Genomic DNA, 15701 nt, shown 5'->3' on the forward strand with positions numbered 1-15701 from the left:
GAGCCATGAGCCAATACCCCAGCTGGTAGGACCAGTGCCCTGATTTGGGCCCAGCTCTGCCCACAGTGCACATAAGAACTAAATAAAGCACCTTCTTATCCTTCCTGGGATTCAAGACCCTAAAAGAGCCATCCCTGGTTCAGAGGTCCCATCTCCTTGGATAGTTGAAGTTCCAAGACAGGTTTGCCTCCATGTGTCCAAAGCTCAGGTCCAACATATTTCCTGGACCTGGGGATGCTGCTTGTCTGAGGTGCAAGGCCCCTAATCTGGCCTGCTTTTGTCTGACTCTTGGCCCCAGAAACTACCCTGTACAACTTGGAGAACCATCCAGTTGTCCCTGATTAGATGAGACAATGAACTTCTGTCCTGTGTTGCTCTGCTCCCTCTTTGCAAGCCCCAAATTAAAATTCCAGACCAGAGCAAGGGATTTAAATTGGATTACTGGATAGGGTCCAGGGAGACAGGAACAATGGAGTGGGAAGCGAGGGTCCAGCACTCCCAACACCCCTCCTTCCATGTGTACACAGGCTGCAAACAAATGTGAAAAAGAAGAGAGAGACCAGAACTTGATTAAAAGCAAATTCAAAACATAATGAAACTCAGAGCTCACTTTGAACAATTAGGACCAAGGAGGAGGAAGGATGGTCCCCCTCTTTCCTCTGGCCGTATGAGAAGAGGCACCTTGTGGGCCTGGAACCAGAAGCAGGAGATCACTGGCCAGGAGAGAGCTGGGAGGGCAGGAGCTGTGGCCTCAGTGCATACCTCAGGGATAATATGGGGAGCAAGGGCCCAGCTCAGGATCAGAGAGACTTGGGTTCAAATCCTGGCTCTGCCATATCCTGTCCTGACACATAACATCTCTTGAGTTTGTGCACCCCTCTGTGGAATGGGGTGGCAGGGCCTCCCTCTAGGGGTTGCTGTGAGAATGACTTGTGGACTGAGCACATGGTGGGTGCAGTCAGTGGATATGCCTTTTCCCATTATTCTTCCATTGAAATAATTTGTAGTTACTGTATAGGCCACAGGCTGGGCTGTAGATGCGGTAGAAAGGAGATGTCTCAATTCGCAGGGCAGGATCCAGAACATGGGTGCAGGAAGAGGGTCGAGACTAGGACTCCAGGCCTTTGGCTGCAGCTCCCCAGGGAATCCCCCAACCCTCACCAACTATGAGGATCAACTGTTTCTCTATGGTTGGTTAAGGGACTTGGAAAAGTCTCCAGATGGTGACTGGCTCTGAGGTTCCTGTGTGGAGAGCTGGTCATTGCCACCACTCATCTACCCTCCATGAGCGGGGAGAGACCTTCAGATATCACTGAGGCTTCTACTGAAGCTGAAGACTTTACCTCCTCCAAGTACAGCTTGTTTCCCCAACTGTCTTCCCACACCTGCCACCAGGAGGTCTTGAAGGTCAGTTGGGGCTGGGACCTCTGAGCCCAGCACTGAGTCCCCTGGATCCACACTGGGTAGGAGGCCCTCAGAGTCCATCTTTTCTGGACTCCTGGCCCTAGGAGACCACACTCTCCTTCTTCCATGACGTCAGGACACATAGGGACGGGCAGGGGACCCCATGATGAACAGCAGGGACAGCTCCTGGGGAAGGGGACTCAGTTCTCTCTTGGGGCCTAGATGTTATGTAGGGGGTCTGAGCTGGAATGGCAACCCTGACTTGATCCTGTCAGGACCCTGGTCTGAGCAAGTGTAGACTTGCTCATTTTTTGAAAAAACTTGAAAACTTGGCTCATTTTTGGAAAATATTGAGATATAATTTTTAATTTTTTTTATTTGTTGATGGACCTTTTTTTTTAAATTTGGAGCCAGCACTCTATCGCTGATCCACAACTCCAGCCCGAGACATAATTTTTATTAGTAAATTCACCCTTATTAGGGCTAGGGTTGTGGCTCAGAGGTAGAGTGCTCGCCAACCATGCGTGAAGCAGCGGGTTCGATCCTCAGCACCACATAAAAATAAAATAAAGATACTGTGTCCCCCTATAACTAAAAAAAATAAATATTTTTTTAAAAATTAAATTCACCCATATAAAGCATACACTTCAGTGGTTTTCGGTATATTCAGAGTTGCGCAACCATCACCATAATCTAATTTTAGAATATTTTCATCACCCCCAAAGGAATCCTGTATTTATCAGTATGACCCCTATTTCCTCCCCTCCAGCCCCAGCAATCACTTTCAATTTCTGTGGATTGCCTTTCTAGGACATTTCATAGGAATGGAATCACCCAACATGTGGCCTTTTGTCACTGGCTTCTTTCATTGGCATGATATTTTGGAATTCATCCATGTTGTAAGTGTGTATCAAGATTTCATTCTTTTTTACTGGACTTATCTTTTTTTTGTTTTTTTTTTTTTCTTTTTAGCTCAGGTCTCACTTTGTTGCCCAGACTTGAACTTGTAGGCTTAAGTGATCCTTCTGCCTCAGCCTCCTGAGCAGCTGGTACTACAAGTGCGTGCCTGGCTCATGGACTCAGCTTCCTTTGATACAGGCTAGGGCAGCTGCAGGTGTGCCTCTGATCTTGATACAGGCTAGGGCAGTTTGGATACCTCCGGCCCATTTATGCATGACCTGCCCAGAGCCCTCTGCAGTTCCAGACACCTCTCCCCACCCGCTGTTCCTGGGATAGGCTGAGTAGCAGGGGTCTGCCTGCTGTGTCAGGGTAGTCCAGCAGGTCCTGCTACCCAGGTGAATCTGAGGGCTTTGGAGCTTATAGATACAACCTCTCTGAGTATAGATGGGGAGACCAAGGCCCAGAGGGGATACAGAAACATTCAAAATCTGGGGCAGAGCAAGAACTTCAACCTTCAGCCTTACATGGTCATGGCATTCTTTGTAGGGCATCCAAGGGCCCTCAACACTCTCCATAGAGCCTGCATCCCACCCCAGGGGTGGAGATTCCACCATCAATAGGTTGCTGCCCTGGCCAGGTACTCCTTCAAGATACCACCATAAACAGACCTGGGGGCCTAGAGGAATGGGAGGACCCTAGGCCCAGCAGAAGGGAGGGATAGGGATGTCTGGATCTGAGACTCCAGGTCCCCCCTTCATGTGGCTGACTCCAGATAAAACTGTCCCGCTCCTGCCACAGCTGCCCATAATCCATGAGGGCACAACTCTGTTGATGACAACCCTACCTAAATTCAGTGGACCAACGGCTGTGCTACAAAGGAGGATTGGGACAAAACTGCCCTCCCAGTCAGGACCACTCCACTTGGTCCTCCCTTAATGCCCCTCAACTCCCAACGCACAAACTTACCTTTAGGGCCTGAACCTTCCTGTCCAGTAGGCTCTCGATATCCCCTGCCACCTTCTCCACCAATTTCTGAGGCTCATTCTCCTGCACCTCAAACAGGTTCCGGTTATCTTTGTAGATCTGGAAGGAAGCAGAAGCCAGAGGTAAAGCCAGAGTGGTCGCACACTCCCATACCATGGGCCCCCATATACTCTTTGCACAGCTCCACTCAGCTGAGCCTTCATCCCCACCCCACCCTGACTTTGACCACAGAGAGTCTAGCACCCTCACAGTCTCAGGGAAGAGGCAGGGCTGATGCTCTATAGCTTGCATCTGGGATGAGAGCCCAGTTTGGGCTGGACTGCCTTGACACAGTTGTCACCATCTTGTCTGTGCCTCAGGGTCCCCTCTTCAGGGACCTTGAGCAGCACTCATTAACTAGCTCAGAATGGCTTTGAACAGCAGACAGGGAAGGGTGGGTTGGCAGAGGTGGGAGGCAGGGCATGGGAGGAGACGGAGCCAATCAGCACACACTACATGGCCACATATCAACACAAAGATGATCTCACACCTGTGTGTACACACACATACACCCACATGTGAATCTTATGCACGTAGTTGCTGCTCCATATGGCCTGGGGCATCTGTACCCCTTTCTGCTGATGTGGCCCCGGGGTATTTGCAATCACTGTGGTGGGAGCTCTGGGTGCCCCTCAGGGTTCCTTTGTCATTCAGGGCACAGATATGGGGGCAGGGAATAGGGAATAAGGAGCATGTGAGGGGGATGAATTTGCCCTTTCCTTCTCAGAGGGTGGAACTGTGGGCATGTGCATGTGCCAGCACACTGAGAAAGGGGGCCTAGGTCCTCTAGACACAGCCAAGGGGCTTATATGTATGTGAGTCTTAGGAACAGTTTTCTGCAAGTGTCCCTCCCTCTTTTTTTTTTTTTTTCAGTACCAGGGATTGAACCCAAGGTATTCTATCACTGAATATATCCCCAGCCTTTTAAAAATTTTTATTTTGAGATAGTATCTCACTAAATTGCCCAGGTTGGCCTTGAACTTGCCTCAGCCTTCCAAGTAACTGGGATTACAGGCGTGTGTCACTGTGCCTGGTCTCTGCAGGCATCTTTGTTTGTGAATGGGGTCTTGGAGGTGTGTGTGTGTGTGTGCTCATCTTACATTCCTGTGTTCCTAAGCCTGGTCAGATCCATGTATCCATTCAGGTGGCCTCAGGAGTCCTGTGCCCTAAGTTGGTTTTTTTCACCACCAGAGGTCACAGGCCAGACTGCCATGACTGGGCCATACCTCCAGGCTGTGCAGAAGTGAAAGGACCTGGAAAGAGAGGAGGTGATGAGGGGGAGATAAGGAGATGACAGAGGCAGCTGATGAGAGACAGACAGTCAGGGAGAGATAAGGTCAGAAGAGTGACACAAGACAGTGGGGAGATAAGGCCTCTGCCAACTGATAGGGGGATGGGCTGGGGGTTGCTACAGCCAGAGCCCCTGCCCTACTGCCCACCTAGCACCCAGCAGTCTGAGGGTTAAAAGCACAGCACAAAGCAGACTCAGGCAATCTTCTCCTCCTCCCGCCACCCCCATCTCTCCCAGCTTCTCTTTGCTTTTTGTCCTTCCCTTAGAACAAAATAATTTGTGGTGAAGTCGCTCCTTCCTGCAGAGCAGTGGCAATTAGGGGGCGAGTTGTGGGGCCTGGCTACACAGCCAGAGAGGACAGCGGCCCCAAGTGGGCACCAGGACAGGTTGTTCTCCAGGCCTCAGGCCCTGCCTCAGGACAGAAGCCCTCTGATGGAAGACAGTGATGGAGGCAGGGGACATGGTGGGGGGCGGAGCCTGAGGGGGTCACAGGAAAATGCAGTGCTTTACTGTTGAGGAAACAGGATCAGAAAAAGGAGAGGACAAGTCAAGGCCATATGAGTGAGTGGCACATCCAGGGCCCTATCTACCTTGACCCATTCTTCCCAGGTTTTGGTACATTCAAAACATCTCCTTTCCCTTGCCTGGGACCACAGCCCCTGGGTGTGTTGTGGTCATGGTTTCCTTCGCACTGGCTTAAGCCTCAGCAAAGTGGTACCCCAGGCCACTTGCACCAGCAGGGGGCGCAGCTGCCTGGCTTCTTCAGGGCCAGAGGATTAAGTTCCCATACCTTAGACTCTCCTCCCGGTCAAGGTCATTCCCAGGATCTGAGGAATATGAGTCTACTGACACCTTTCCTGGGGAGACCTAGAACTCTCTCCCCGGAGCCCAGGGTGCCCTTTGAAGCCTTGCATGGCAATTGAGCTGAGGCTTGGGGCCTGCAGAGGAAGATCACTAGGAGTCAGGGCCATATCCAAGGACACCAGGTGACACAATGGCTTAGAAGCTGAGATGCTGCCAAAAGTCACCCATCTCTGAACCTCAGGGTCCAATATATTAAATGAAAATGGCAATTCTCATCTCACAGGCTGACAGAGGACAGCCCAATTCATGCCTCAAGAACCCTGTAGTGGGGCTAGGGCTATGGCTCAGCGGTAGAGCATTCGCCTAGCTCATGCGAGGCCCTGGGTTTGATCCTCAGCACCACATAAAAATAAATAAATAAATAAAAGGTATTAAAAAATGTAAGCATGATATACTAAAAAAAAAAAAGAACCCTGTACTATTGTTGTTACTGATATTGTTTAGGGTTTCCAGAATTCTGCAGAAGCCAACTTGGTCGCCCCATCCCCTCCATTCTCTCACAGTTAGATCTGCACACTCAGGGCTGTATAAAGCTATCAGCTTCCATTCCTGAGTAGGCAACCTCAATCTCCTGAGGTCTGCCCACTTCCAGCCCCATTCCCTCTTTTAAGGTCCCTCCCCCAGCCACCCTGTTCTTGTCCCCAACACTTAGGCCTTAGCCCTGGAGGTGATAACTGTGGAGCCAGTGATAACTAGGGAGCCTAGACACCAGGTCGCCACTGATGGAGCACAGCCAGTCAGTTCCTTTCCATCTCTCCCCAAGCATCATGTCTGTGTGCAACTGATACTCAACAAATATATATGTCGGATTCCATGTTCAATAGCAGAGCTCTGGGATCTGTGTTTTATTCCTTCACTTTTGTCTGAAGTTGTGAGAGCCCCTGGAGCCCAGAGATGTCTCTGCTATACTTTCTCTTGTTCCACTTCTACCTAAGAACCATGGCACCTTTCTGTTGACCTCCCGTGCCAGTATTTGGGGCCTCTCTGGCTTACTGACCTGTCATGTGCCTGCAGGCCTTGGGTCCCTGGCTCATGCTGATTCCCACTGCATTACTTTTGCTCATGCTATCTCTGCTTCCACTGCCTACCTAAATCCTCTTTAGAGTGAAGGCAGAGAAGTGGGTTGGAAGCAGTTTTGAATGAGATGAGGGCAGAATCCAAGAATGGCAATGGGCTGGTCAAGCTGCTCAGCCAAGCCTGTTCCTGATCTTGAACAAGCCTCTGAGATGTAACAGTCCTTGAATGGCAAGCCCCTAATGCTCACCCTTCTAACATTCTCCTGGATCTGCTCCAGCTGCTCTGTCTCCTGGGCAGGCCCTGAGCTGAGCCCCAAGCCCCAGGGAGAGATCCAAGTGATATAGCCTAGCAGATGGCCCCACCTTGGGAGATAGGTCATCTCTATAGTGATGTGGTCCAGGGAGGTCCTTTTCACTGTGGTCCCCAGCAGGGAACCCAGGAGAGCTTAGGGCAACTCCAAAGCCTGGACTCTGCCCAGGGCTAGCTCCTTTCAAGGCCCAGCCCTCAGCACTGCTCCCAGGGATCAACTGGGAAGTGGCAGAAAGGACAAGGCACACATGGTACAGATCCTCAATAATCAGAGCAGGACCACATGCTCATTGGTGTCCTTGGCCCAGACAGTTGATTGGAAAAACCCAACAGCTCCCACAGTGGTGCAGCCTGAGAGGTCCTTGTTTCTGCCCAGGCATCTGGATGGAGGAGAGAGATGGAGACTGCAAGTTCGCAGGCTGTTGCAGCTGGAAGTCAGTCATGATAGGGAGGAAGAGGCGGGGCTTCATCCCCAGGGGAAGGTAGGATGGTGTTGGGGCAGGGCACCAGATGCAAACAGGTGGGCATGTGGGGGAGGGCAGGAGACAGTAGCAAAGGGGCTGAGGAACAGGGAGACCAGGGGTGGCTGGGGTCATGAGAGGCAATTTAGAGGACCGTTTGGAGCACCCTACTAGTTATGAAGATGTATCCCTTCATCTCTGCATGTCCCACCTCCCTCCAGTGCTGCTCTGACCCCAATTGTCTCTCAGCTCCAGCAATTCTTTTGTTAAGCAGCATGTGCAGCCAGCCTTCTGGCCCAGAGATTTTAAGAGAATGAAATCTCCTCAGGGGCCCCAAACCCGCTGCTCAGCCTCCTGCTTCCCTGGGAAGTTCCACATAAACAAGAAGTGAGCCTGGAGAGCATTTGCAGGAATGGAGGCCTTGGACAGGAAGCCTGAACCCTTGTAGGGCAGAGGGAGCCAGCCTTATCCTTCTAGTTCCTGACAGGGAGAGGTGGTGGAGCTGCTACAGCCCTAAGATGCCAGGAACACAAAGATAGCCCCTACAGTAGCCCAAAGGCCTCAGGACAAGTGACACGGAAAGGCCCCAATCAGAGGGCATTTTGCAAAGTCCTAGCAAGCCAGCAGCAGTGAGGCCCAGACCTGAGCCAGCACCCAACCAGCCCAGGGTGAAGATGAAGGTGGCACAGGAGAGGGAAAGGAGCAAGAAGAAGGGAAAAGAGAGGACGGACCATGCTCGCCACGGGAACAGCCCTGTCTGCTGTTGAGCATTGGCTGGGATGGGTGCTTTACATACTTGGCCTCAATGATCCCCAACAACCATTGAGGAGGATCTCCATTTAGGAGGTAGGACACTGGGGCCCAGAGAGGTGAAGTCCCATACAGAGCTAGATTGATGATTGAAAGCCTTGGCTTTAGGGCACACCTGTGTAGTTCCACCCCTGTATTTATATATCCCTGAACGTGAAGGTGAGGCCTGTGGAAAGGGGACATAAAGTGAAATGGGGATCAATCCAGCCTGAAAGGGGACTGAGGAGGACACTGATGCTAAAGGACTAGTGACAGGTAAAACGGCCATTCTAGAGGGGAGGAGACAATGGACTCACAGAACCAGCCTGATCACTAACCAACCACCCAACCTGGGAGTGCAAACAGGCACACTCCCGAGCCATCTCTCTGCAGTGAAGGTGAACGGGCCCTCATCTCTGGAAAATTAAATCAGAAAGAAGATGGAACAAGAAACATTCGATGCAGGCTCAGCCTTGCTGCTGTCTTCTCAAGGACCAGCCTCATCGTGGGGCTTGGCCACGTGCTCCAGCATCCAAGCACCCATTCTAAGTCCCAAGATATGATCCCTGGGTGGTTAACTGTTTTCCACACCTCCTCTCACCATGCCTCTTTGTGTCTGCTCTTTGATTTCATAAGGGGCAGACAAGTGGGCATCTTAACTGCCCAGTCCCTCAAGCCAATAGGTCCCTAAACGGGAGGCCAGCAAGTAACTGGAGATAGTGGACTAGACCTCCTTAGGTCCCATGACATGGGCTCATATACTAGGGAAGGAAAAACCTGTGGGTTTGAGGTTGGAGGGCAGAGGTCACCTGCCCTCTGATTGGTCTGTATCAGAGATCTGGAAAGCCTTAGGAGGATGGCTTATATTGACTCAGGGACCTTGTGTTGGGCCAGAAAGGAGGCAGCAGGAGTAGGGGGCAGGTAGTAACCAGTTTGAGGACCCTAGCCAGGCAGGGCAGATCCAGGGCCAAAATCCCTAGCCTTTCCCCCACTATGCTGTTTACACAGCCTCCTGTTTTTGTTATTTGGTACCAGGGATTGAACTCAGGGGCACTTAACCACTGAGCCACATCCCCAGCCCTATTTTGTATTTAATTTAGAGACAGGGTCTCACTGAGTTGCTTAGGGCCTTGCTAATTTGCTGAGGCTGGTTTTGAACTTGTGATCCTCTTGCCTCAGCCTCCCAAGCTTCTGGGATTACAGGCATGTGCCACCGTAGCCTCCTATCTTTATTGAAACTATTGATATAATCATGAATCACCTTTGAAAATGGGAGGATTGACGGTATAGCCATGTGCCTGGGGTTCCTTTCCCATTGAGAATACGCAGGGCAGATCTGGAATAAGCTGTATCCTGGCGGAATGGAAGGGCTGCCTCACACTGGGCATGTGGAAACCCTAACTTGGCTACTCTGGGGAAACACCAGCCACTGGACTGTATGTTATAGAAAGTTCCCCAGGGAGCCCCCTTCCCCCAGTAAGCAGGACTTAAAGTAGAGCCAGGGCAAGGGGTCCCTGCCACTCATTTACAAGTGACATTAGCTGCTGACTCTTGCTGGCTGCCACAAGAGATTCCCATGTGGCCATGCTGCCACCATCCCATGGTGGCTTGGTTCCATGGTGAGTCATCTATATATATGTCCTGTCACCATCAGAGTTTGTACGCGGTGACATTGGTTATCATGTTGTTAATAACTTACTTCCGTGTTGAGCAGGGCCTGCCTGGGATGAACACACTCTCTAGGGGGAGTCACAGATGGGTTATAACTGGACAATTACAATCTGGCCAGTGTGAGATATGGGGGGTGGGACACACAGGCAGAGTGGGAACAGAGAGCAGGCTGCTGGCCTGGCTTCCTTGGTCAGATGCAGACATGGCTCTCTTGGGTTGGTGGCCCATTAAGGACACTGTTTTCCCCAGACTCACCCCCTTACATGTCTTTACATTCCCATGGGGGCACTCTACCCTCATGCCACAGGCTCTTATTGGGGATAGAGTCTAGGGCAGGGGAGAAGGACCCAATGGTTCCATGATCCCCTGGCCCCAAGAGGCAGCTTCTAGCAGTTTTTGCTAACAGGTTTCCCCTTCACAAAACTCACAGGGGCATGAACCCACCCCCCACCCCCCAGCAACGCCCCCCTGTTTTTAAAGTTAAAGTTTAGTTGACTGTCATCCATTACTGCAATTAGTACATTATGTCTAATTATGCAATTAGTGTAAAAAGTGCACTTGCCGCTGAGAATGGGAAATTACGCTGCCTCGTTACGCTGTAAAATCCATGTCATAAAAAGGCTCAATCTCTTGTTTTTCAAAAGACACAAAACCCAACACAAAACAATAAACCAAATCCTCCCAGCCGAGCTGGGGCCAGTCTGTGCCAACCTGCCCACAGTGGCCCCAGGAAGACCCCTCTCCACATGAAGTCTGCAAACCAGAGGAACAGTGAGTACAAGGCCCATTCTTGGGTACAGCCCTGTCTTTGCTCCCCTGAAACAGATGTGAATTTTCCAACTGACTAAAAGCTGTAGCACTCTGATTATCCTTGGGCTTGCACTGAGGCCTGTGTCTCATGTGAGAGCAGTTCTGGAGGGCTCTGGCCACCACTCTAAACACAAGAGGACCTTTATCCAGGGTTCCCGATGGTTACTGTGAACAGAGGGGCATATTCCACTTGAGGAAAACAGGAGGAACCTTCTCATACTCCAGGATTCCAAACCCTGGAAACCTCACCTGGGTAAGTAATGAGCTTCTTGTCACCTGAGGATAGCTCCATCTTCCCCAGGCCCATGCTACTCGGACCTCTTTACCTTCTCACGGAGGTGCTTCATATTCATGCTACAGGTCAGCTGTCAAGGACCAGCACAGTGGCTGAACTCCAGGCTGCCACAATTAGATAACAGCATTCCCATGGCCATGTGCTTATGTGATGCTCACAGTCTGTGACTTTATTTTCCCTAAGTTCTGGCTCCCTTGGTGGTCAAGATGATATTCTCAGGACAGACAGTGAGAAATGAATCTAATGTGGGGGGTGTCTCCCTACTATTAAGATGATGACTCCAAATGGTCCAGCCCATGGGGGGCAGTGAGAGGGAAGACTGCAGAGTCCCTCCTGACCTGGGTCAGCATTGGGTACACTTCTATGTACCTCAAAACCAAATGCTATAGGGATAAAGCCACCTAGGACCCATCTTCAAGGTCACACATTAAAGTTCTAGCATAGGCCATTTCACTCCTGTTGAAGAACCCTTGACAGAACCTTCAGGGAAGCTTCCTGAGACCTTGCCTCCCAGCTCCCACCATTATGATCTGAAATGCTACACTTATGCCTGGAGATGGGTGATGCAATGCCATGGAGACATCTTCATAGCCAAGAATCTGCCCTGACCTCATGGGGATGATGTGTGACCTCTGCGGCTGCCACTGCCCACTTTAGATAAGGTGTTCACAGAACACAGAACCAGTGACATGGAGCTCTCAGCATCCCAGGACCATGGGGCAGGCAGCAGGGCCACTGTAACTGCACCTGCCTGCAACATGCATCCATCAGTTTTGGGTGTGCTGAGATGCCCAGAAGGCAGCTGGAGTATGGAGGGAGGGGGCATGGACCCAACTGGAGGGACATCTGTCATCTGAACTCAAGACAAAGGCCTCTGTACAGTTGGAGCTTACAGAGTAGGGAAGACAGTGCTGGTCACATGGGCAATATCCATGAAGACTCTCAGTGCCCTCTGTCCTCAGGATTTGACCTGGGTTAGCTTTGGGGTAGGCAATTTAAGCTGAGGTGAACAAGCTGCAGGCAAGATCCAGGGGCCCCTGCTTGCCCCCACCCCCTTCCTGAGCTGGGAGCTGCCGGCTGTCGAGGCAGCTGGGAGGGAAGCTGTGCCCAGCAAACCAGCTGGCACGGGGGAGTGAGAGTAAACATACCCTCACTTTCCCAACTCGCAGAAGTCGCCGGGTGGCGGCCGGCTGGTGTGGGCGCCCATGTTTATGGGAAACAGATTGTTTGTGTCGGTGTCTGGGCCCCCTTGCCACCCACCCTGGCTCCGCTCTCTTCTGCTGCCTTCCTACCCAGTTGGCTTGCATTCCCTCCCCTAGGACTCTGAGCCTCTCAGCCACATAGGGACATTGACAGTGACGACAGGGTCCTCTGTGTGGCCAGATAGGCCTCAACACACAACCCACTGAGTCTTATGAACTGACAACAATCCAATGAAGCAGGTATGGTTAGTATTTCCATTTTATAGCTGAAGAAATCAAGGATCTGGGAGATAAAGAAATTGTCTGGAGGCTGTACAGGCTGTGAATGGAGACTGTGGTGCTGGGATTCTCAGACCTGTCATCAGGCCCTGGGTACATCTTCCTTCACCTGCCCACCCCCACCCACAAGTCTGGTGTGCCCCTGGCTCACCACCTTGAGCCGCTTTGGCCCATCCTGGCTTTGGATGAGGACCCTGACCTTGGAGCAGGACAAATGGCTCCCTCTCTTCCACATGATAGTCCAAGTAAGTACAGAAACCTGGTCCTATTGACTATCTTGCTGTCTGTCCTCTTTAACTCCTTCTCTCTCTGAGCCTCAGCTTGGGGTAAAACAGGTTGGAGTAAGGACTCTCTATGCTTCTCAGGAGCAGGGATGGAAGGATGATGGGGATGTGCTCAGGGGGACAGGGTAAGCAGAGGCTCTGGTGGGCCCTTGGTATGCCAGGGAGGACTCCTACTTATGTCACAGCTCCAACAGATTATGGAGATCTTCCAAGATGACTGGTTTTCGTATCCTAGAGTTGGCAGAAATTCACCCCCCTAAATTCCCTCATGAAATGAATTGGAGGCCCAGCCTGAGGCATGGTTCTACAGACTAGGAAACAAGGACACAATCTGCACCTTCTGTCTGCGTGACCTCCATCCCACCCCATACAGTACAGCATGGAAAGCTGGGGGCAATCTTCCCAAGGACTGGAGCAGGTCCTCCAGGGACTCCAGAGTGGCCAGAAGCTTATCTTGCACCAAGAGTCCCCCCTTTTAATTTTGAAGGACCCTGTCCTCGGAGCATGAACTGTGACAAGGGTAATGAAGTATTTATCCACTGGTTGACTTACAGATGAGGAAATAGGCACCACAAGCAAGGGCCAGAATCTTTCCAAAGAGGAAACTCCCCAGTCTCCTGCACACATATCTAAGACTTTCTGAAAAGCCATGGGTTTAATTTGCACCCTGCCCTTTATCAGCTGGGTGGCTGGGCACAAGCCTTAAGAGTCCACATAACCCTGAGCTATCTCAGCCTGGTGTCCTGAACGTTCCTCAAAGATGGAAGGTCAAATTCAGGGCATGCTGGTTTGTGTGGAGACTCTTTATAGGGTTGTTTACGCGGCCCTGAGCATCTTCCTTGTTCAACCCTGCATTGTAGGGACCAATTTTCTGGGTCTGGAAGTCTACCCTTTTCTGCTGAGATTTGCTGCTGACGATGTCATCAAATTATGACAGCCCCATTTATGAGAGGGGCTGGCTGCCAAGGTCCTCAGGCTGGCCCCTCTTGTGAAAACATAAGATCTTGGCATGACTGTTGTGGGGTACAAAGGCAAAGATGGTAGTGAGCCTGGGAGGCAGCTGTGAGCCCCCATGATATGGAGGGCCCCTTTTGGGGAGAGGTCATCCCAGGGTCCTTCCTGCTCCATTCCCCTCTACACATGCAGCCCCAGGTGCATGAACCTGACTATGTCCACTAAGTCAGTCACACATACAGACCTCACCATGTTCTCATTCAGAACCCAGGCAGCCATTTGCAGATACTGCTCACAGAAAAAGCACCACAGTCTGTCTACTCTCACTGGATACCTGGCATCCCCAGGCCTGGTGGGGCTCTGTCCATACATCAAAAAGTGGTCTGAAGCCATGTGAAATGTTTTTTGGTATTGGAGATTGAACTCAGGGGCACTTACCATTGAGCTACATACCCAGTGAGGGACCCCCTTATAATTTTGAAGGACCCTTCCCTCAGAGCAAGGGCAAATGGCTCCCTCTCTTCCACATGACAGTTCAACAAGTGGAGAAACCTGGTCCTAGTGACTATCTTATTGTCTGTCCTCTTCAACTCCCTCTCCCTCTGAGCCTCATCTTGGGGTGAAACAGGTTGGCGTAAGGATCCTCTATGCTTTTCTGGAGCAGAAATGGAAGGATGATGAGGATGTGCTCAGTGCTCCCCCACTCCCACCACTTTTAAATTTTGAGACAGCATCTCACTAAGTTGCTTAGGGTCTCACTAATTTGTTGAGGCTGGTCTTGAATTTGCCTTTTGCCTCAGCCTCCCAAGTTGCTGGGATTATAGGCATGGGTCATCGCACCTGGCTTATGTGAAATGTTTTTTTTTTTTTTTTAAATACTTTGTTCTAGTTGTAGTTGGACACATTATTTTATTTTTATGTGGTGCTGAGGATGGTACCCAGCGCCCTGCACATGCTAGGCGAGCGCTCTACCGCTGAGCCACAACCCCAGCCCCATTGTGAAATGTTTTAAGGAATAAAAACATTTCTGCTGGCCTGAGATGGCTGGTGCCACCTGAAGGTCGTAATCATTAAGTCCTCTTGCTAAACACCACTGGAGAGGATCCTAATAATGTGGGGGGCCTGGTTGGGGCAAGGACATGGTGTGCCCAATAGTGGCCTCTGAACCAGAGTCCTGCGTCTAAGTTCTTGACACAGTCTGCTCAGGGGCCTGAGTGTCAGGCAGTAATCAGGCAGTGTGCACCAGAGCAGACTAGAGCTGCCCACGCTGAGGGTGCAGGCAAGTATATGAGGAGCACACCCAGACCTGAGCCCTCTTTCTTGTTCACCTCCTCTGTCAACACCTGCCAGCTCCATTTATTCCCTCCTCTGGTTTTCCTTTTTTCTTTTCTCCTACTTCCAGTTTATAGGCTAGTCTCAAATTTTATGTATACTTGTAAGTGCCCTTAAATCTTCCGTAGAACAAGTGGGAAGCATACATAAATACACAAACAGGACCAAGACACTAGGGCTTTTGCACAACACCAAAGATTCACTGAGGACAGGTATGCTTTAGGGACATGCACACAATGAGGACACACATACAAAGGGGAGATTCTCATGATTCATAGACTCTCCTGGGCCCTCTGACTTTGGACCTGGGTGGTCCAAACACAGGGTGGTCACTGCTCAAAGATTTCCCAGTGTTGGGGACAGTGAGTTCAAGACTCAATCCCTGATGGGTGCTCCTGAGCAGGCCCCGACTTCTCTCTGCACCTCAGTCTCCCCTTATTTCACTGCAGAGTGGGAGGGAGACAATCTTGGTACCTGTGGCTCCAGGTTCTCTCTCTATGAATGCAAGAGCCCCAGCAGCCACCAGGGCCCGCATTTACTTCCCCTGCACCCACGCACTGTGTTTGCCATGCAAACGAACTGTGCAAACAGGACTAACAGCCCGACATGCCAGCAAACACTGATAGGACTGAGCCTGAACAGCCATGAACTTCTAAGTAAGTACGTTGTGCTCAGAGGAAGCCGATGCTATATCTGTGGACCACCTCCTCACTACCCAACTTTGAGGGCTGCCGGATGGAGCAATGATAATTACAAAGATAGCTGCCAATACTGGCGGGGCTGAAACTAACCTGCACCCCAGCCATCCATTGCATG

At 51.0% G+C, this 15701-nt stretch overlaps 1 protein-coding gene across 2 annotated transcripts in view; it reads right to left on the reverse strand.

The window, feature by feature from the left end:
* CACNA2D2 (calcium voltage-gated channel auxiliary subunit alpha2delta 2) overlaps positions 1–15701 on the reverse strand; it is a 133542-nt gene that overhangs the window by 59965 nt on the left and 57876 nt on the right. For both annotated transcript variants that reach the window (XM_081302085.1, XM_081302084.1), the window contains exon 3: positions 3271–3387. In XM_081302085.1, the coding sequence (XP_081158211.1) occupies positions 3271–3387 (117 nt within the window). The remainder of the gene's footprint in view (positions 1–3270; positions 3388–15701) is intronic.

Source organism: Spermophilus citellus, assembly GCF_964194105.1.
Source record: "Spermophilus citellus genome assembly, chromosome: 7".
NCBI classification, from domain to species: Eukaryota; Metazoa; Chordata; class Mammalia; order Rodentia; family Sciuridae; genus Spermophilus; species Spermophilus citellus.